General features: G+C 37.4%; 2 protein-coding genes across 22 annotated transcripts in view; one reads left to right on the top strand and one right to left on the bottom strand.

Annotated features, from left to right (window-relative positions):
• LOC109103604 (collagen alpha-1(XXV) chain) overlaps nt 1-23,151 on the bottom strand; it is a 527,306-nt gene that overhangs the window by 148,676 nt on the left and 355,479 nt on the right. The window lies entirely within an intron of this gene.
• LOC122138013 lies at nt 15,436-21,767 on the top strand. The gene is made up of 11 exons (XM_042728402.1): nt 15,436-16,056; nt 16,427-16,530; nt 17,554-17,642; nt 17,906-18,051; nt 18,208-18,344; nt 18,466-18,564; nt 18,655-18,766; nt 18,854-19,077; nt 19,162-19,333; nt 19,471-19,598; nt 20,375-21,767. Exons 6-11 carry the CDS (start codon nt 18,499-18,501, stop codon nt 20,690-20,692), a joined length of 1,020 nt encoding a protein of 339 aa, XP_042584336.1. The 5' UTR covers nt 15,436-16,056; nt 16,427-16,530; nt 17,554-17,642; nt 17,906-18,051; nt 18,208-18,344; nt 18,466-18,498; the 3' UTR covers nt 20,693-21,767.

Raw genomic sequence — 23,151 nt, 5'->3', positions numbered from 1 at the left:
GCAACATTTAATACACAGAGCCATAATTCACTGACAAGCTATGCAAAATCGCGTTCATAATCGCAGACGATATAATCGCGTGATAATGAATTTTTGCGATTATGAATACCACATTTAATAACGTTTTTACTCCAAACTTGCTTCATAACATCAGTCAAGTGTTTGAAGTAAATCCTTCTGTGAGATGATTAGGCTTCTTACACAGAATAAGGCACACAACATATTTCATAGTATTCTAAGCAGTGGTAAAGGCCATGTTGATAAGCATCGCATTATTATATACTTTATTATGATAAAAATAAGACAAACTTATAAGCCATATATTGTCGTAGTCGTGTTTTAGTCAAGTTGAATTAATGAAAGCAGTTAAATCTTCTGTTTATTCAGCAACTGAAATAGGCATTTCCTGGGTTTCTTCTGTGAGGCATATTTGGAGTTCCTCTGGCCTTCAGATGGAGATTTACTGCTGATCACAGAACCGTGCTTCACTTAAAGATACACATGACAATCGCAGCTTCTGCCTAATCACGATTTATCACCTTTGCGATTTAATTTTGATTAATCATGCAGTACTATTAGCTGCTGTTTGTTTGTTGTTTTGGCCAGTCTCTCTCCTGAAGAAACTTATTGTTTCCACAATTCTTGCTGAATTTAAATAAATTAAGTTAACCTTAGAGGACTAGAGTGATTCCTCCAAATTTTTTTATTTTATTTATTTTTTTATAGGTTTAAGTTAACCTGTTACTCTCACTCCCAACCCTAGACTGGGTAAGTGGAACGTAACAAGTAGGGGCTCGTCCATTCGTCTGTTTATTGGCTGTTGGTAAGTACTCTTTTTCTCTCAGATTGTTTGACTGTTTTTCGACTGTGGGTGGGGAGGAAAGTGTTGTAGGCAGAGAATGGAATTTGATGTGTTTACTCTTTGTCCTACAATTGAAGCCTTTAATAGGTGTAAGAAGGATTTGTTTTTAGTAGCAGATTTCTTTAATATTGCGTTAAAGAAAGATGTTAATAAACAAATACTCAAAGAGAATTGCTAGAGGCAGGTTTTTTGCCTAGAGACTCTGATGATAGCATTGAGGTTCAGTCCGAAGAAGCAGTGCAGGCTGAAGATGTCAATATCAAGTATGACCTTGCTGTGGCTCAAGATCCATCAATTGTTCTAAAATTAAAAGAATTGGATCTTTTGATTAAGAAGCAGGAATGTGAGGTAGAAATTATAAGGCTTCGGGTAGTGGAGAGGCAAGCTGACAGAAATATCCAGTTATGTAAATTGGATCTGGCAGAAAAACATTTAGCTAAGAAACCAGTTCCAATCCCACGTACTGGGGCTACGTCAGTCTCGTCACCTGTAACGCCTGCCAGTAGTATGGTAACAGAGGATTTTTCAGCATGCCCTCCAGTGATTCTTTTGACATCAGTAAGTATATAAGACTTGTGCCTCCATTCAGGGAGACAGAAGTCGATTCTTACTTTGTCGCATTTGAGCGCATCGCTAGTGAACTGAGTTGGCCAAAAGATATGTGGGCATTGTTACACCAGTGTAGCCTTAGCGGGAAAGCTCAGGAAGTTTACTTGTCTCTGTCAATTGAAAACTCTCTTGACTATGACATGGTTAAGGCGAGCATACAAACTGATCCCCGAGGCCTACAGACAGAAGTTCCATAGTCATTTGAAAACAGTCAAACAGACTTATGTTGAGTTTGTAAGAGAAAAGAGTTCTTTTTGAAAAAAGGTGATGTGCACTTGAATGAACAAAAAGTCTTTTTATTGTCAAATTCTGCAGTGTTGACCAATGAGTTTGTGCTGACACACAGAAATGTTTACTCATTAAACACATCTGTCAAATCTCTGCTTGTGAATGTGGAAAATTCAGTGGTAACGCATTACACATGCTGCTAAAAATGAAACATTGCCTAAAATGACTCGTAAACCTTCAGATGGTGGTAAACAAGTGTTTTTTTTTTCTTGATCTGATTCACTTGATTTCAGATTGTAAGGCCTAGAAACAGAAAAATGTGGCCTCCAAACTCAAGAATGTAGCACTTGTGGAGGTGCCACATAATGTTAGTTCTCCTAGTGAGAAGAGCTATCAACCATTCTTGTTTGAAGGTGAAGCTAGTCTCTCTGTCTCCTGATTCCAACTTTAAAACCATAGCAATCTTGCAAGACACTGGGTCCGCAATCCTTTATATCTGCTGACGTACTGCCTTTCTCTGCTGAGTCTTTTACTGGTAATGATGTGTTTATTCGCTGAATCGAAATGTGCTGTGTGAACATTCTCCTTCACACCGTTAAACCTAAAGTCTGACATAGTGAATGGTCCATTTAGCTGTGCGTGCACAGTTACCTGTTGATGGGCTCGGTCTAATTCTGGGAAATGTCCTTGCAGGTAGCATTTTTTTTTTTTCTCAAAGCCAAGAGTCTTACGCCCCTAGTGTTACTCAGAAACCTGACCTAGCTGAGACGTTTCCCTCTGCTTTTCCTGCCTGTATAATTACTTGTGCCCAGTCAAAAAAGTTTGAAGACGTAGTGGATATCTCAAATTAATTGCTGGTGAATGATCCTGACTCTGTGGATTGTGTCCTGACTGTAACTCCAGACCCAGACACCTCAGTTTCCTTCAACAGATTGTTTTGCCTTCTGGCTACCGACAGCAGGTCTTAAAACTTGCCCATGAGAATGTGTTATCTCGACATGTTGGTATAACAAAAACTTACAACCGCATTGTGAAGTACTTTTTTTTGGCCTGGTCTTAAGTCAGCAGTGTCTAGATCAGTTTGCAATGCTCTCTGGGCAGGTCTTCCAGCCAGTTCTATCAAACCTTTACAATTAATTAAAGAATCGGCTAAATACACATCTCTTCCATCTTTATTTGACCCTCTAGCACTAGCTTGGGCACTTTGGGACTCTAGCACTCTCTATTCTAATAAAAAACTTAAAAAAAAAAAAAAAAAAAAAAAAAAAAAAACCTTTTAGACTTGCACTCTATTCATTTACTAACTGCTTTTTTTTTCTTAAACAAAACAAAAACATTAATCTCTCTGTATTCTATTTGATTCCTTTTTATTTATTATACAATTAACAAAAGCAAAAAAGGCCTCTAACACTAGCTTACTCTATTCTCTTTCTATTCTATCTGTTTTCTTTTTATTTGTTATAATAAAAATAACTTGCTACGTGTACGGAGTTAAGCTAACTGAGACTTGTTAGACTCTTTTTTATATAATTTATGTTATATATAAATGTTTAAAATATAAACATTTTGTATTTTATTGTATGTTTATTTATTTTTTTTTTTGTATGTTTCTGAAAAAAGCACTTAGTAGTATCATTACAAAAAAAGTGTGAAACACTCACAGAATAGGAAGGATATATAAAAGTTTTAATGATCTATAAGATTTTTTTTTAATGATTTTAATGAACTATAAGCTGTTGTAAAATAATTACAAAAAACTACATTGCCAGTACAGTACATATCAACTGACTCGATATATGTCATTCAAAATGATGAAAACAAAGTACCAAATGGATTAGGCTTAAACAATCTTTTACCCTACTATCTAGTGGACAACCTAACAATTACAGACTTCATCTGTCAGTTGAAATGTTTGACAGTTAATAATTTGTTGTTTGGACCCAGAGAATCATAAATTTATTAAATTAAGCATGTTTCCTTTGAATGACTTGTTCTTCATATGTACAAAAGTTTTGAGGTGTTTGGACAATGCAATCAGAAGATATAGGACATTTCCGGGGGTTTTTTTGCCGTTTATTTAATAAATCCCCATGGCAACACTGTTCGAGATAACCAAAAGCCGTTAGCAATTTAGCTTCCTCAATGTCTTGGCATCACATAGACAAAGTTTAGTGTGAATTGCATGAATGCCCTAGGAGGAGTATGTAATAATGTACGGCCGAAATTAAAAAAAAAAAAAAAAAAAAAAAAAAATCCACATTTACACCAAAATAGCAGAATTCCTGTTGGTTAAAGCTAATGACTGTAAATTAGAAAGTTGTCCAACCTGATTAGAACAATACATATACAGGGTTTGCTGACTGGCCAAAAAAAAACTAACCCCCCAATTTTGTCAAAGTTTTGGGCCATTTCAGAGCATTTGCCAATGCTAATGATCAATAACTCATGAAATTCTAAGCATGTTAAGTGTCTCAAAAACACCGGAAAAGAATAGTAAAGTTTGACTTAATTTGTATTTTGGACTTTGAATTTTCAATATTGCAATATTCACTGTAACTTTGTCATTGAAACATTTTAGTGAAACCTTTACTAATAGCTGCAATTAGATTTATGTACTGTATAAGGAGTGTTGGTGATTTTTATTTGTTTGTGTAGTAGTTTGGGTAATACAAGTTACCCTATTTAAAATGTAATAGTAGTGTAACTTTTTCAATTACTTTATTAAAGGGATAGTTCACCCAAAAATGAAAATTATGTCATTAATGACTCATGTCGTTCCAAACCCGTAAGACCTCCGTTCATCTTCGGAACACAGTATAAGATATTTTAGATTTAGTCCGAGAGCTTTCTGTCCCTCCATTGAGAATGTATGTACGGAATACTGTCCACGTCCCGAAAGGTAATAAAAAACATCTTCAAAGTAGTCCATGTGACATCAGAGGGTGCGTTAGAATTTTTTGAAGCATCGAAAATACATTTTGGTCAAAAATATCAAAAACTACGACTTTATTCAGCATTGACTTCTCTCCCGGGTCTGTTTCTGAGCGCGTTCACAACACTGCAGTTTAGTGATATCCGGTTCGCGAACGAATCACTCGATGTAACCGGATCTTCTTGAACCAGTTCACCAAATCGAACTGAATCGTTTTAAACGGTTCGCGTCAACAATAATCATTAATCCACAAATGACTTAAGCTGTTAACTTTTTTTAACATGGCTGACACTCCCTCTGAGTTCAAATAAACCAATATCCCGGAGTAATTAATTTACTCAAACAGTACACTGACTGAACTGCTGTGAAGAGAGAACTGAAGATGAACACCGAGCCAAGCCAGATAACGAACGAAACATTGACTCGTTCTCGAGTGAAGAACCGTTTCTGTCAGACGCGTCCGGTTCGAGAACCGAGGAGCTGATGATACTGCGCATGCGTGATTCAGACTGACACACAGCGCGTCTGAACCGAACTGGTTCTTTTGGTGATTGATTCTAAACTGATTCTGTGCTAATGTTATGAGCGCGGGTAAACCGAAGGCTTGAATCAAGGGCAATCATCGCCAATGAAGTCATTACGTCGAGCGCAAATTATATGGTGATTCGTTTTCGGCAACCGGTTTATTGAATCAAACTGTCCGAGAGAACCGGTTTGCAGAAAAGAACAGAACTTCCCATCACTACCGGTGATCTGAAAACCGATGCAACCGGTTCTTGACTCGAGAACGAGTCAATGTTTCGTTCGTTATCTGGCTTCATCTTCAGTTCTCTCTTCACAGCAGTTCAGTCCGTGTACGGTTTGAGTAAATGAATTACTCCGGGATATTGGTTTATTTGAACTCAGAGTGTCAGCCATGTTAAAAAAGTTAACAGCTTAAGTCATTTGTGGATTAATGCTTATTGTTGACGCGAACCGTTTCAAACGATTCAGTTCGATTTGGTGAACTGGTTCAAGAAGATCCGGTTACATCGAGTGATTCGTTCGCGAACCGGATATCACTAAACTGCAGTGTTGTGAACGCGCTCATAACAGACCCGGGAGAGAAGTCAATGCTGAATAAAGTCGTAGTTTTTGATATTTTTTGGACCAAAATGTATTTTCGATGCTTCAAAAAATTCAAATGGACCCTCTGATGTCACATGGACTACTTTGAAGATGTTTTTATTACCTTTCTGGACGTGGACAATATACCGTACATACATTTTCAATGGAGGGACAGAAAGCTCTCGGACTAAATCTAAAATATCTTATACTGTGTTCCGAAGATGAACGGAGGTCTCACAGGTTTGGAACGACATGAGGGTGAGTCATTAATGACATAATTTTCATTTTTGGGTGAACTATCCCTTTAAAGTAATGTAACTGATTAATTTTACTTTTTGATTACTTTTCTAAATTTCTAATGAATGTTCATTTTCAACTGTTAATCATTTTCAAACATTTACAGCATGCAGGGTTAACCTTACAACACTGTCAGACTTTCAAAATCCTTCATCACTTGAATTAAGATGATCAAATTTGAACACATCCACCACAAAATCAGACTTTAGTATCGCCTTTTACTTTGAGATTGATCTGAAGTTAAAATCATAAGAAATTGTTTACTGACACTGTTTTTGAAACCAAATCTTTGCATAACTACAGGAAACACTGCATTTAACAATGGTTTGGAAAAAAAGTTAATTAAAAAAATAATAATAAATAAAAGCATATACATCAACTCAAATACAGTTATCTAATAAGCACGGCCCTCTTCTGTGTACTAAACTCCTGAAACATTGCTGTCTTTTTTAAACATTGCTTTCTCTTTGTATATATGACAATAGTTTTCTCAAAATAAGTGATGACGAGTGATGTGACATACAGCCAAGTATGGTGACCCATACTCAGAATTTGTGCTCGGCATTTAACCCATCCAAAGTGCACACACATTGTAAAATACTCATGAAGTGACTCAGAGGAGTTCTAGAGATTGTTTGTGTTCATGTACTCATATATTGAGGCGGCAGAGGCTGAAAACACTGCGAGCTTCAGTAGGCCTATGTGTAGTAAATGAAACCGCATGTCTGCGCCATTAAATTCCACGAGGGGTGGACTGGTAAAAAAACTCAGACTGGGAAATCTCAAACTCATACAAACAAATTCTGAAACATGCACAACCCTATTTTTTGTATGGATCTGACATAAAAAAAGGTTTAAATCTTTAGGTCGGGGACATGCAAAATAAAAGTTCTCTCCTGAACTGCACATTCACTTCCATTTTTCTTTTCATTCTTTTTATTTTGCCCTGATCTATCTCTCTCATGACTACTCAAGATTTAACAAAACTATTCTTTCTAAATTGCCTACATGTCAAAATTAGTACACCACTACAATATCTTTATAGAAAAATCCTAATACTGAACATGAGTCATGTTTTTCCCTTACAAAAATTAACCATGCTTTTATTAAAGTATAGTAACCATGTTGTTTTTTTTGTTTTTTTTTTTAAAAATGGATTATCATTTGTATTTATTTTTAAATAAATTAATTTTGTTTTTGTTTTTTATCAGTAGTAACCATTGTCTTTGGATTTATAGTGTAATCATCATTAATTTTCGTAAGGGTTGTGTTGTCTGCCCTAGCTCCCCCTAAACCTATTATAAAATATGATTTATTTGTCTGCTAAATTACTACTGTAACATACAGTGTTTTGAGTGATGGTGAGCAATGGGCTGCTGCTTAACTAAGCAAACAAAGACAAAACTACATATTTACAGATGAAACTGACCTGCACTTGAAACCCTGAACAGTAGTTTTGCTTCTCTGCTCCACCTGTGTGCTTCCACAGTCCACTCCATTTTCTCTCTCGCATTGATTACTCTGATCCAAACCGTTTGGCGGAGGCGCGAAGAGTGCGCAAGCCGAAGCATTGACAATCACGAGTAACTGATTCATGATTTATTAGAGATTTAATTATCGAATTGTGGATTCGGAAATAATCACTTTAGTACATTCGACATGCAATTATACAATAATATTAAAATAGTGGGCCAAATTGGCTGCCAGGCCACCGGGATTTGTTCCGGTTCTCCCGATGGCCAGTCCGCGCCTGATTTCCACAGACACGCAGAATGTGCAGGATTCATATATTGTCTTTTTGCGGTTTAATATTCACAGACACTAGTCCATATCGCGTTTTATTCAAGTGTAATGACCTACTTTTGATTTATTCGTCCAAAATGTGGCATATTCCGTCCGCGTTAGGCTACAGGAATTCTGTTTTTATGACTGAATTCTACGATCCAGTCTGTGTTTTCTGCATCGTGGAAATTATAGGGCCGTTTGTCTCAGAGTGGTCAGTGCAATGTGGGAAAGAAATCAATTAAATCTGTATGTGGATGTGTGTAAATATTCAAATGTAATCCCCTTTGTAATCGTTAACATTTTCATGAGTAACTGTAATTTAATTACACATTTTTTCTTAGTAACTGTAACTGAGTATTTTTTTTTTTATTTATTTATTTTAGTTACATGTAACTAGTTACTCCCCAACACTGTCTACAACTACATGCACCCAGGGGTGCAGATGGGATTTTTTTTTAACTGGGGGGGGACCAAACTGTCCAGCAGTCAAATTTTTTCAGTCCAGAAAAATCACCAGCTCAGTCATAGTATATATTACCGGAGCATCTCAAAAAAATCTGAATATCATAGAAAAGATTTTTATTTTTTGTAATTTAATTCAAAAAAAGCAAACTTTCTTATATTCTACAGTCATTGCACACAAACTGAAATATTTCAAGTTTTTTTTTGTTTTAATTCTGATGGTTACGACTTACAGCTTAGGAAAATAAAAAATTCAGTTTCTCAAAAAAATTTGAATATTCCTTTTTGAGCTTGATTAGTTTGATTAATTTTGAGTATAGATACTGGGTACCTCTTGGGCTAGTTTAGAACATGCAACAGTTGTCCAGAAGACGATCATCGACACCCTACACAAGGAGGGTAAGCCACAGAAGGACATTGCTGAAAGGGCTGGCTGTTCACAGAGTGCTGTATCCAAATATATCTATAGAAAGTTGACTGGAAGGAAAAAGTGTGGTAGGAAAAGGTGCACACACAGCAGGGATGACCACAGCCTTGGGAAGATTGTCAGGCAAAGCCGATTCAAGAACTTGGGAGAGCTTCACAAGGAGTGGACTGAAGCCGAAGTCAGCACATCAAGAGTCACCACACTCAGACATATTCAGGAAAAGAACTACAGGTTTCACATTCCTAGAACCAAGCTGATCCTGAACCAGAAAAAAACATCAGAAGCATCTCACCTGGGGTAAGGAGAAAAAGAACTGGACTGTTGCTCAGTGGTCCACAGTCCTCTTTTCAGATGAAAGTAAATTTCGCATTTCATTTGGAAATCAAGGTCTGGAGGAAGACTGGAGAGGCACAGAATCCAAAGTCCAATGTGAAGTTTCTGAAGTCAGTGATGATTTGGGGTGCTGTGACGTCTGCTGGTGTTGGTTCATTGTGTTTTATGAAGTCCAAAGTCCATGCAGCCATCTACCAGGAGATTTTGGAGCACTTTATGCTTCCATCTGCTGACAAGCTTTATGGAGATGCTGATTTCATTTTGCAGCAGGACTTTAGCACCTACCCACAGTGCCAAAACCAATTCCAAGTGGTTTGCTGACCATGATAATTACTGTGATTGATTGGCCAGCCAACTCACCTGACCTGAACCTCATCTATGGGGTATTGTGAAGAGGAAGATAAGTAACATCTGAAAAACAATACAGAGAAGCTGAAGGCCACTATCAGAGCAATAACACCTCAGCAGTGCCACAGGCTGATCACCTTCATGCCACGCCGCATTGAAGCAGTAATTCATGCAAAAGGAGCCCCAACCAAGTATTGAGTGCATAATTAAACCTGCTTTGGAGATCTTGAACATTTCTGTTTTGTAAATCTTTTTTTGATTGATCTTTGAGAAAATATTCAATTTTTTTAAGATACTGATTTTTTTTGTCTAAACTGCAAGTCGTAACCATCAGAATTAAAACAAAAAGACTCTTGAAATATTTCAGTTTGTATGCAATTAATCTAGAATATAAGAAAATTTGCTTTTTTGAATTAAATGACAAAAAATAAAGAACTTTTCCATGATATTCAAATTTTTTGAGATGCACCTGTATATGATCACCATGGTTACTGCTACAGGCACATACAGGAGTCATAGCACATACACACACAGATAACGTAAACATCAGTGGCAGCACCATCGTCATGTGTGTTTATTGACAACAGAACAGCGTGTAGTGAGAAGGTGGGTACAAAGTAATGGTTAGATTATTATTGTGCTTCAGCCTGCGTCTGCCCTGACCCGATTCTTTAGCACCAAAACAAACACACCCATACCCCAACAGGACCTGCTACGGTGACCGAGGGAGCTAAATGCACTGCAAATGATAAAACACCTGCAAATTATGAAAACATCTTCATCAGTTTGACAACACGCGCTGCAAATACTTACAATACAAACAAACAAAGAAATGTGCTGCAAAAACACAGACCACATCGGAAATATTTAAGGGAACTATAAAGTGAAAAACATGGCTGGGACATAATTTATCAATGTTTGCTCTGAAAACATCTTTGTTTATTTTAACATTCTGATCATAGATTCCTTAGCTTTTATTTTGTTATTGTTGTTGTTGCTTTTTTGGGGGATATTATTAGCCGAAATAAGCTGACTTAAATACACAATTACTGTAACTGTGAATGGTTATGTAAGCTGGCTAGCTAACTTTTACAACTTACCTTACAAAAACTAACCGTAGCCTATGGTTTTACTATTGAAATTAATTAAATACATTTATTATATAAAAAAAGCAAACAAAAAATGGTTACTGTAATCATGCACAAATTAACCATGGATTTACTACTCTAACCATAGTTTAACCATGGTATTTGTACAACTGTGGTTATACAAATGGTAATCAATACGCCAAAAAAAGGGTTAATTTTCGTTTTGTTGAGGAAATTTTGTTTGAGTATTTGCAGCTCGTTACTTTATTTGTTTGTGTTGTGAGCATTTGAAGCTTGTTTTTGTATTTCGTTGTGTTGCGAGTATTTGCAGCACGTGTGCTGTCAAATTGATGAAGATGTTTTCCTAATTTGCTGGTGCTTTTTATATTTGAATGTGTTTTGTGAAGTTGTAGCGTGTTGAGCTCTCTCAGCCACCGTGCCTTGCCCCTATTTTGAAATCTTCGTCCCACGCGTACCGACGCGTACATACGCAACCATGGCAACGACGATCGCGGAAACAGAAGTGAAGATGACACACAAGCATATTCAAACAAAAGCCAACATGGATAAGTTGTGTGAAACAAAGTGAAATCAACGTTACTCACATATCAAAAAGAAACAAAGCAACCTCAGCGTCCGATTCGAGCCCTTCCCACTCCTTGAGATTCTCTCCACCACTGGAAAGCTACTCTGATATTTACGCGGGTCCTACTTCTTGCCTGATTATAAACCCTTATTTTAATGTTTTGTTTCTCTGATATTTTCCTCTTTTTTTATCTGCCATCTCTCTTAATCTACAGTCGGTCTGCTAATATGCTCATTTTGAATAAAAGCGTCTGGTAAATGACTAAATGTAAATGTAATGTAATATGCGCCTTTGCAGTCAAATTGAGCGCTCTCTTCTCGCTATCAGGACAAGACACGCCCCTTACTGCTGATTGGATACAGGTGTGTTTTGGGACTCGATCAGACACTGCGGTCAAAATCATGTTTCAAAAATCGCTTAGTACACGTTTAAGGAATGGTGGGCAGGTTCGCCACTACTTAGACTAATGTATATAGCGGAAACCCTGATTAATCCTCTGTTTACCAATAGAGCCTTTCATTGAGACAGTGAGGGGGACGGATCGGGTCACTATGAATTTGGGGGTTCATGTCCCCCCCGTCCCTAGTGCCATCTGTGCGCCTGCTTAAAGCCTTCCTCAAACGCCTATGTTCACAAATAACAAATATTTTTGCAAAAAGAATGATTATCAATTGAGAATTTGATATTATTATGGTCTGGTGAAAATAATACTACTCTTTTTATTTATTATTTTCTCACAGCCCATATTATTATTTTCACAAGACCATAATAATAACAAATTCTCAATTGATAATTAATCATTCTTTTTGCAAAAATCATTGTATATATATGTATTACCATGAAACTAACAATATAATTTGATTGTTTTTAAAATGAACAATTCCTGTATAAAATGGGACAGCAACCGTTATATATCAAACTTTTAAATTGTCCACAGGTTCTGCGCCAGAGCGCACAAAGTGAATGTGCATGCACAATTGTTAGGGGGGAGGAGGCTTTTTTGTTTCTTAAAGTAATTTCCAGAAGCAATGGAAAAAAAACGGGATAAACAGGAAACTTGTAAATGGTTAACAACAAAGCCACAGTAACAAATTTTAACCGACTACTCGCCTGTTTTCATTTGCTGCATGTTTTTTTTTTAAAAACAAGCTAAAAAGAAAGTTTTTGAGAGGAAAAAAAATGTCATGTATAAGTCGCATTTTATTACATTCAGAAATAATAACGGCAGGCCTAATAATTTTATAATGTACCAACAGGATACTTTTTAGTTCCCCTCACTTTACAACAAATCCTTTAAATTTGAACAGAACAAGTATTAATAAGATTAGCATTAAAATACTATAATAAACACACAAGAATTATCTGCTTGATGATACTATTTTTATTATTGCGAAGTGAGATGAATGAAGAGCGTGTCTGGAGAAGGGAAGTCTCGTTTATCAAGTTAGTCAGTGATTTTTGCAACACAGGTTCAAATCCCGGGTTGTGGTGTTATTTTTTTTTTTATTTTTTTTTTTTAGGAGATATATATATATATATATATATATATATATATATATATATATATATATATATATATATATATATATATATATATATATATATATATATATATATAAAATGATTAATACAAATGTGTTCTGCAGTTCCCTGGTTTGTTTCACCATCAACCAGTAGCGACTGAATTCAGTCCAGCTGGAGGGGGTTGGGGTAGTTCTGTATAGGTTGTGGGGGTTGAAAAATAAAGGTGTGAATCTCATGCTTTTTCATATAGACGGTGTCCGATGAGGGTTTCAAACTTGCAGAGCAGGTTTAGTGTTTTCATGCCTCGTTGGGTTTGGCTTTTGCAATTTTGCAGCTGCATAGGCCTGAAGAGTATTATATACAATATAATATGTTTTTATTTTATAGCAGGAGAGATGAGGCGCTTCTGAGAGAGAGACAAAGAAACTGACGAAAGAGACGTGCATCTGCCAAAGAGACAAAAACTTTTGTTCTTAATGTATAGCCTATGCTGCTTTGTACTATTTTCAGTTTTAATTATATGCAGCAACGCTGCAGTCATTTTGGCAATCCAAATGTAAAAAAATATTGCAGTAAAAAGAAACTGTCCCAAGACATCACGTAGGCCTAATTTTTTTATTTTTTTCATTATTGGGCAATTCCAGCGTTACTGACGTGGCATTCGCAGTCAAAACCAGAAATATAAATTCTCACAGAATGTATTCATTACCAATATATTGAACCATCTCTTTGTTTTTCTAAATCCCAAACAGAGTCTAGACATCAGAAAAGTATCCGTTTATGAACGTTTTATATACGATTTGGGAAATACATGTGAGTTACGGACATGACAAAAAAGACCCGAGTTTTTGGGAGACAACATCTTGTAAATTGCAGATCACTTTCTGTGATTTGCAATGCACAAACCAGAAGCAACAATATCTGCAGAATGGAGAAGGGTTGACCATTCTCAAAGCATGAAATATCAATTTTATTTTCATTTTCGTTTTGTTACAGAGGAAAAATCCATGTTCCAAAAATCCAAGGCATCTCTCCATTACGGACCTTTCTGAAAGCAGAATTTATACAAATGCGTATAAAATGCTTAAAAAACTTTAACAGAAATGTCTAGATTGTATTTAATAGGTCTGCCCCACACATAATATTTTTCTAGTTACTAGTAGTCTTCAAGTCATTATTCAACTAATCGCACGTTTATATTAAATTAACACAGTTTAATCAATAATGAGCCTTAATATATTCACACGCATAAAATTTGCCACAAAGCACAGGCAGAAGTAGCCTAATAATTGTGGGAAAAAAGACATTTTAATTATTAATTAATAAACTAATGTTTTCTTGTCGGTTGCAAGATGAAATTCACTCTCATCTCCACAGGATGCGCATAATCAGGGAGTATTTGCTTTCGTTTTAAATTGGTTCGTTTAAAAGTAGACATTTCAAGATTTCTGTAGATATATTTCTCATGTATGTAAGGCACTCCAGTTTTAAGTTATTTCATTATCAGGAAAAAAAGGGAAGAGCGCGAGGGCACTTCCCTGTCATCCATGCACATCAATAATTTTCCACACAAACACTTGAATATGAGTAGTAAAAGAGCACATTTCTTTTAGGTTACAGTATGGGATCCGCATTCACAAGTCTACAACCAAGACAGATGAAGTTATAACCTTCTGGCTTTCTCTGGGTTACTTGCATATAGTTAAGTTCATCTTCTGCAAACTATTGCGAGTTTGACATTACTCTCAAGATGCACATTAGATCGTTGGCATTGCTCTGGTGTCGCGGTGAATGTTTTTGGTCGTTTAGTAGTGTTGGATGATATACAGGCTTCGGAGTTTTCTCGGTAGAGGATGTGAAACATTGGCGGAGTTCCGAGTGCTTTCCAGTGTTGCCAGGTTTTTTCAAAAACGGCAATTGCGACTCAAAACTAGACCAGTCACGTTTCGAGAAGGGTTCCCCGGAAAAATTCGTATTCCAGGCGCTAAATATCACATTATTGGGGTCGCTTCATCCAGCGGACATGTAAAACAACCGCAGCAACAGTGTTAAAATAGCCCAATTCCGTGGAAAAATCGCGGACGTGGCAATGCCGGTGCTTTCCGAACTGTCGCGTTGGTGCTGCTTGGGTCTCAATCAACAAAATATTTCATCTGTACGCTCACGTGAACCTGCATGCATGAAATCTCTCCGGGCCTGCAGTCGGAAACAAGGCTGACGGTTTCCTTCGGCATCTCGCCTTCATCACTTCATCAGCCTACATCTTTATAAGTATCATTTTTGTTTTATGCACTTGTGGCGCTTGGGCATAAATTTTATTCTCTGCAAGGTTATTTACTCAGACGTTTAAGACAAAGCGCTTGGTGTTGCGTGATTGTCAATGTTTGGAACAACTCTTTTGTGATGAGGCATTTTTTAGGCTCGTTATTAAAGGCTTACAATCTTTATAGCCTACTGATGAAGATCGTTGCTCGCATTATTCCTTTCTGAAAAATATGCTATGTCTAGCACACTGTAAAGTATTTTTTTTGTCTTAATCATATGCTTTTGTCTTTATTTATTCAGTAATTGTTTCATTTGCGTCTACTTTAATAATTCCTGAATGCCTTGTACTGGAATGGGGTAAGTATTACAACTTTAGTCTCCTGTTGCATAGACCATTTCTGCAAAGAGGTCCTCGCTGTCTATTTTTGCAGGAGCATCCTCTGAATAAGAGCATGAACGTAAACAGACACGTTTTCTTGCATGCTCAAACATTACAGTGTTGCCAATACACAATATATTAACTAACTAAGCATTTTATAATGCTTTCGTCCAATCCGTATTCTTTTACTATTCTCAGGACATATTTAAGGCAATTCGCTCTAGCTTAGCTATGTGGCATTAGTTTGCTCTGATAAATAACTAGCTGGCGCTCTTTCTGTGTGGTGAGCATTAAAGTATTCCATCTTGGAACTTGCACTCCTTAAGGCCTTTCTATAGTCTGATGTTTTTATGTACTTCCTCCACATAGATGACTTCCTCTCCAGATTTCCTCCTAAAACTTAGTCAAAGTTTGGACCTGGAGGTTATAATTACTACTATTCTGTTAATTTAGTTTGTGCTCTGTGACTTTAATGTCCTGGACAGTGCATGCTCACTCATAACATCTGCTTTAAAGTTATACAAAAATATTTGTGTTAGGGCTTTCTTTATGCTTTTACAGGATTCAATAGCTACTGAAGTTTAATTGGCTATTAAAGCATCATTGTTAAATGTAATGCATTCTTATCCTTCTGCAAGGGTTCACTCGTCAGGTTCCCATGGTTAAATGGAGTCTATCAAGCTGTGTGGGAATCCCATGGCTGCAGATGCAGAGAACCATGGCTCTCACCTCATCTTTACACGGGTCACTCTTTGGACTGGCGCTTTTGTGAACACAGGCTCTATCAAGCTGATGTATATGGTCATCTTCCATTTGAGTTCTAGGTAAGATTCGGCTCATCTTTAAAGTCCATGTGAAACGGAAGTCACTGGTGACTTTATTTCAGTGTGGTGACGTATTTCCAGCTGAAACGGAATATTGAATAGAGGGCATGGTTTTTGTTTGCCCTCCTGGTTTCTGTCTTTCACTCATCGCAAACTAATGGCTGGAGGGGTGTGTTTAAGGATATTCTGCCCATACTGTCAAACTGACGCCATTACACAGTAAAAAATGGGGTGTTAATATTCCAGAGTAAAGTTATTTTAACCCAGATAGAGTATTTTCAACATTTTGGGGAGTAAAGTTGCTCTATCAGTGGAGTTAAAAGTGAGTGTAAAAATCTGCAGAAACGCAGTGACAATTTCAACTCTACAGTAGTGATGAATACCCGCCACTCTGCTGTGCTTGTCACACGTTTGGCACGCATTTCGGTGGAGGAAGACTGCGAAGGAGCAACGCTAGGTCACTGATATTGCTAGGTAAGTAACATCCTGTGTTGTCCACACCAAAACGGTATTTTTTAACTTTACATAATTTTAAAAGTGTGCTGATATTAGTTGAGGTCATATTACAAGTTATAACAATCCGCATCGGTAACTGTGTTTCTTTATATGTTGCAATATTTTCACGAATGAAGTTGGTCAGAATGATTTATGCTTAAAATAACGTTAACTCGGTCACTATAACAACAAAAGATTTAATACAGTTAATAGCTATTCTTAGCTAAAATATTTTTTAGCTTCCCAGGCAACGTTAATCTAGGTTTTTTATATATACTGGTAATGTTAGCATGCTTCTGATAGTTAATGTTGGTCTTATAAAACGATAATTTAGATCACTGATTGCATGACATGTTTGTTTAACATGGCTTGAAAATTTAACGGGTTACTGTTCGAACTAAAATAGCTAATAGGGGAAGTCGTGGCCTAATGGTTAGAGAGTCGGACTCCCAATCGAAAGGTTGTGAGTTCGAGTCTTGGGCCGGCAGGAATTGTGGGTGGGGGGAGTGCATGTACAGTTCTCTCTCCACCTTCAATACCATGACTTAGGTGCCCTTGAGCAAGGCATTGAACCCCCAACTGCTCCCCGGGCGCCGCAGCATAAAATGGCTGCCCACTGCTCCGGGTGTGTGTTCACAGTGTGTGTGTGTGTTCACTGCTCTGTGTGTGTGCACTTCGGATGGGTTAAATGCAGAGCACTAATTCTGAGTATGGGTCACCATACTTGGCTGAATGTCACGTCACTAATGAGCTAGCTAACTTTGGCACAGTTATTTGGTAGCTAATGGGACACCATGCCTCTTAACTTTAACTAGCCTAATTTGCTGCAGAAAATAGCCTAACGTTATATTCAACCAGCACAATTTTGTCTTCTTCAGCCGCCCTTTGTAATTGCAGTGTAACATCTAAGTAATGCATAGTGCATGAGATAAATTGATAGTTAACTCTTAGTTGAGCCAGCCCTAAATTATGATTTTGAATATATATTTTCTTTGTTAACAGGGGCAAAATGCTGTTGCGTGTTCAATTCGGAGAAGAGCAGAAATACGTCAAGCTGTCTGAGCTGACATTCAATGCTTTCTTGAAAGAAGGTGGGTACATTAGGTTAAAGCTATAGCCTATACATCACACAATGACAAAATAATACAGCTTTAACCTGTTATGCTAAGAAATAGTGAAGGAGTCACCTGGACCTCTGAGAATCATGCTGGGCAATGGAGGACTTGGTATTCATTCAGACAATTCACAAATTAGTTTGTGTAGTTTAAAGGCTGGAATGAGAACATTTATTGTCTTAAAATAACTTTTTCTTGTAATATGTTTCTATATTTTGTACCAATTTCATAATGAACAGGTGCCTCTCAATCATCATCATGCTCGGGTACATCTGATGACACCGTCATCCTGAATTTCACGATGTGTGACCCTGTTGAAGAAGAAGCCGCGGCCGAAGGAAGCCAGCCTAAAAGGCCATGCCACATAAACTACAAGGCAAAAGCGGTAAGTGGTGGAAATTGCTAAATCCAAGTTGCTTAAATTGTTAAGTCTAATCTGAATGTTGTTTCACCATGGGAAGTGTTCTTAGATAACAGTTTTTTCCATCATTATTACATATGGTTTTACAATAACGGAAAGTACATTTTATTCCACCTATAGTTGATTGAAAAAATCTTAACATCAAAGCCTGGTGGTGAATGCATTATGCAAGAGTATGGAAAAACCAAATCCCTTACAGATGCCACCAGAAGACAGATGATTAACATACTTGCTGCTGAGATGACAGAAACACATGGGTAAGCATTAAGCATATAGCTGGGCTGTAAATAAACATTATTATTTTACAAATATCAATTATGTAAATTGTGTTGTGCAATGTCATTTGAGTGTGATGTTAACTTTGAATTCATATGCTAGGACACCCCCCCCCCCCACCAAAAGGTCAGAGTGATGTATGCACAGGGGATAGTAGCTTTGTTTCCCTATCTAGAAGACCCATACTCACAACATGGATATGTAAGTAAATGGGTTATTGCAACATTATGCACATATTCACTCTTTGAAATGTTAATAGTACTCCTTTATAATTTATTTATAATCACTTAGGAACATTACTACGATCCAGAGAGTGGTTCAGGATACCTTGCATGGCGATTGAAGACCATACAAAGAAAAACAGCAGAGGAAAGAGGTGCCTCAGTTAGCAAATCTCCTAAAGGTATGTTTACTGATCAGTGACATGTGATTATATTGGTGACCTGTGAATTGTACAGAAATTAGTTTTTAACATTTTATTTTGTCTTAGTTGGTGGGCCAGGTCGTGTTCGTCAGCCCTTCACCTTTGACAGAGAGTCATCTGATGAGGATGTGGAAGCAGCTATTGCTGTTTTGAGACACTCTGCTGATGAAAAGACTGTCCGTGAGAAGATGAAAATGACCTTCATATATCGGCAAGCAATGGTCAACGATGAAGCCAATTCAACAGATGTCTTCTTGGTCTTTCCACGATTTCTGGACACACCAGGACTGGTATGACATCTTAATTCACCGCATCACCAAAATATCCAATGTAGCATTAGGTATCACTCATCGCTCCTGTGTGTTACATTGCAGATAGAACAAGATTTCAGATTTCTGTTTGGTGAGGCCACGGCCAACAAATTCTTGGAGAAGTGGCCAACCACTTTTAAAGCAAAAGTAATAAAGGAATGCCGTGGACTTGTACCCACCACAGAACTCTTGGATTTGATGCGCAATGCTGAGTCAGCTGCTGAAGTTGAGAATGGTATGAATGGAACTGTTTTACTTGTTATTGTGGGTTATGTAGGTGTGTAGTGTTAATTTTCGTAATGGTGCAAGTTGTCATTTTGAATGCTATGCTATGACATAATGTTAACCAGGTTTTTATTTACTTATTTGTAGGCTGGGACAGTGACATGTCTGCCATCTTGCTGCTGCTACATCTGCTACCACCATCTGCACAAGGTAGAAAGAGGCCGGGAAAGCTTTCTGCGTATCAAGCTGCAGATCAGCTCATCAGATTTCAAAAGGTATGCTTAAAGGGTTAGTTCACTTATAATTTTTTTTTGCTGATTTTTACTAACCCCCATGTCATCCAAGAGGTCCATGCCTTTCTTTCTTCAGTCGAAAATAAATTAAGGTTTTTGAGGCAAACATTCCAGGATTTTTCTCCATATAATGGACTTCAAACGGTTTGAGGATTCAAATGAGGGTTCAAAGTCTGTCTCAGTGTAGCTTCAAAGACTCAATATGATCCCAGCAGAGAAATAAGGTTCTTATCTAGCAAAACAATCGGTCGTTTTCAAAATAAAAATACCACAATTGCACGTGTTGTAGAATCTCAAGATGCGCCACGCATTACGTCATGACGTCGGAAAGGTCCAATTGTGGTTAAAAAGTATATTATTTTTATTTTGAAAACAGCCGATCGTTTCTCCATATAAGACCCTTATTTCTCTGCGGGGATTGTCAAGTCTTTGAAGCTACATTAAGACAGACATTTGACCCTTAATTTGAACCCTCAAACCGTTGGTCACCATGGAAGTTCATTATATGGAGAAAAATCCTGGAATGTTTGCCTCAAAAACCTTAATTTATTTTCGACTGAAGAAAGAAAGACATGAATCTTGGATGATATGGGGGTGAGTAAATTATCAGCAAAAACATTTTTCAAAGTAAACTAATTCTTTAACAGTTGTTTAAAATATATCTTCCATCATCTCAATCTTGTGCACAGTTGGAGGTGATCTGATCTATTGTCAGAAGTTAGTACCAAAACAATTCTGTTGAATGTGTTCTGTTGTAGGTTGGAACCAGTGTGCAGCAGCATCTAGACAACATCACCCAAAGCAGTCAGCCCTACCTTCTCGCCCAGGGATCCACACAGAGCACCATTCACTCCTACTTTATTGTGGTTGACAAGCATGCACTTCCATGCAAGGCAACAGGTTCAGTTGGAGCTTTTGACAAACTCTTTAAAGCCCATTACGTCTTTGGTACGTCATACAGTTCTTCCCTGAGCAGCTTTTTCACTTTTGTGCAAACAACCATCTATAACATCGACATGGGGGAAACAAAGGAGACTCCTAGAGTTGCAGAGTTGCGGGCAAGAATGGTGCGTTAGTTGAGATAAAACTATGAAGTGTTTTCTTTGCAAAAGTGACCATGGAAGTCCAAACAACCTTGTTAAGCACTTTAAGGTAATTCATGGGCTATGTACAGGCAGGACTCTTTTTCTGAAGTGTGGTCAAGAAGGATGCTCACGTTCTTTTGGTAGTTTTTCTGGTTTAAGAAAGCATCTTAATAAGTGCCATGGAAGCAGTTTAGTTGATTCTGTAGAATATGATCTTTCATATCCTCAAAGTACCGTCAATACAAGTAATGTTTCTCATGTTGAAGAGTTGACTGAACATTTAGAGGCTGAGTCACAGTTGTCTTCGCCATACATTGTAAATAGTTGTTCAGCTGTAATTTCTGATCTAAAGGCAGCAGGTGTTGGTCAAAGTACACTGAATTCTGTAGTGATTTCCATGGAAGAGATTGTTCAAGATATCCATCAGCATGCTAAAGAGACAGTGATAAAGCATGTATTTAGTAATGAAAGAGAAACGGAAATCTGCAAGAAAGTTGAGGCGTGTTTTGAGGGGTTAGAGAATCCTTTCACAATTCTAAATTCGGAATACAAGCGATCAAAATTTATGACTGACAAGTGGGAAATAGTAGAACCAGTTGAATGTGTGATTGGTTCAAGATTTGACACAAGACGAAATAAAAAGACTGGAACATATGATCAGGTAGTAGTTCAAGATAAATACATGTATATTCCAATTTTATCTACACTGCAGTCAATATTTAAAAGTCAGTATGTTGCAGAAATGTTGCAAAGCTCAGCTACCAGCGACTCTAGACTGAGAGATATTTGTGATGGATCTTTTTTTAAAAGTCACCCCCTGTTCTCAACTGAGAAGCAGACAATACAGATCCAGATGTTCTATGATGACTTTGAGGTCGCCAACCCTCTGAGTCCTAAGCGAGGTATTCATAAATTGGGTGGAGTATATCTTACTTTAAGAAACTTCTCTCCAAAATGGAATTCTTTCTTGGCTAACATACACCTGTGCGCCTTATTTCACACTCAAGATGTTAAACGGTATGGTTTTAGTGAAATTTTTGCTCCCATTGTTCGAGACATTAAAGTGTTGGAGAGTGATGGTATTGAGATCCCATTATACAATGGTTATGTTCGTGGCACTGTAGTACAGGTTACTGGTGATAATTTGGGTTTGCATAGTTTGTTTGGTCTGGTGGAGTCTTTCAGTGCAAGGTACTGTTGCAGGTTCTGTTTAGCAGAAAAGGAGGACTTTCAGACAGAATTCTCTGAAGATTCTTCCAAAGTAGTTTTGCGCACCAAAGATATACACACTGCTCACTGTCAAGAAATGGCTTGTAATCCATCCCTTCCATACGATTTTGGTGTTAAAAGATCATGCATATTAAATTCATTGGAGTATTTTCACACAACAGAGAACTTCTCAGTTGATGTGATGCATGATGTGTTAGAAGGGGTGGGCCAGTATGAATTGAAGTTATTATTTCTGTATTTGAAGGAAAAACATGTTACATCAGCAGAAATAAATTCAAGGATACAAAGTTTTGATTATGGTTTCATGGAGAGAAACAACAGGCCTGTAGCTGTTAATTTAGGTGAAGGATCTAATGATCTGGGACTGAATGCAGTTCAGTCCTGGTGCTTACTTCGGAATGTTCCTCTTATCTTTGGAGATTTAGTAACTTCTACTGACCAACACTGGGGCCTGCTTCTTTTACTACTTCAAATAATAAACATTATATTCTCGCCCATGTTATCTCAAGGTTTATGTGTATATTTAAAACATTTAATTGTGGATCACCACACACTGTTTAAGAAGTTGTATCCTCAGAAAAACCTTTTACCAAAGCACCATTTTCTTATCCACTATCCCCGCTGCATCCAGAAAATTGGGCCTGTCCTTCATAGTTGGTGTATGAGGTATGAAGGCAAGCATAATTTTTTCAAAAAACAGCTTAAAGGAACACTCCACCGTTTTTTGAAATAGGGCTTATTCACATTATTTCCTACATTTAGATAGGTGGGCTTAGGCGAAGCACTGCTACTTCGGCGCAGAGATATCACGCAACACATGAAATCCCACGACTTCCGTCAACATACCGGCGTGCAACGCGTCAAAAAAACAGAAGAAGAAGAACATACCGGCGTGACCTGCACCGAGTGTCTTCGCTTTTGGATGATTTATTTTGAGAAGTTACAGCAAACATGGTTATTACCTGCATAGCAAAAGGTTGTGAGAACAAGCAAAGGACATACACGAATGTAATGTTTCACAGAATTCCATCTAATGTGGAACTGAGAAATAAATGGCTAGCAGCTCTGGAGATCTGTAGTTCAACGCCTCTCAACAAAATAAAGCAGTATCGTGTTTTTGCGAAGAACATTTTGCACACCAGAGGACTACTTTGAAAAAATGGAATATGGGTCCAGAAAGACGGTACTACGTCTGAAAGATACGGCAGTCCCATCTATTT

This window comes from Cyprinus carpio, chromosome B7, assembly GCF_018340385.1.
Source record: "Cyprinus carpio isolate SPL01 chromosome B7, ASM1834038v1, whole genome shotgun sequence".
NCBI lineage: Eukaryota > Metazoa > Chordata > Actinopteri > Cypriniformes > Cyprinidae > Cyprinus > Cyprinus carpio.
The sequence above is the reverse complement of the archived record's forward strand: the minus strand, read 5'-3'. Positions and strand labels throughout refer to the sequence as shown.

What these genes read in the sequence shown, in the direction of transcription:
- LOC122138013 (XM_042728402.1), top strand. Translation starts at nt 18,499, where the DNA reads ATGTATGCACAGGGGATAGTAGCTTTGTTTCCCTATCTAGAAGACCCA. An exon ending in CATACTCACAACATGGATAT is followed by an intron (nt 18,565 to 18,654) that starts GTAAGTAAATGG and finishes ATAATCACTTAG; the next exon opens with GAACATTACTACGATCCAGA. An exon ending in AGCTGCTGAAGTTGAGAATG is followed by an intron (nt 19,334 to 19,470) that starts GTATGAATGGAA and finishes ACTTATTTGTAG; the next exon opens with GCTGGGACAGTGACATGTCT.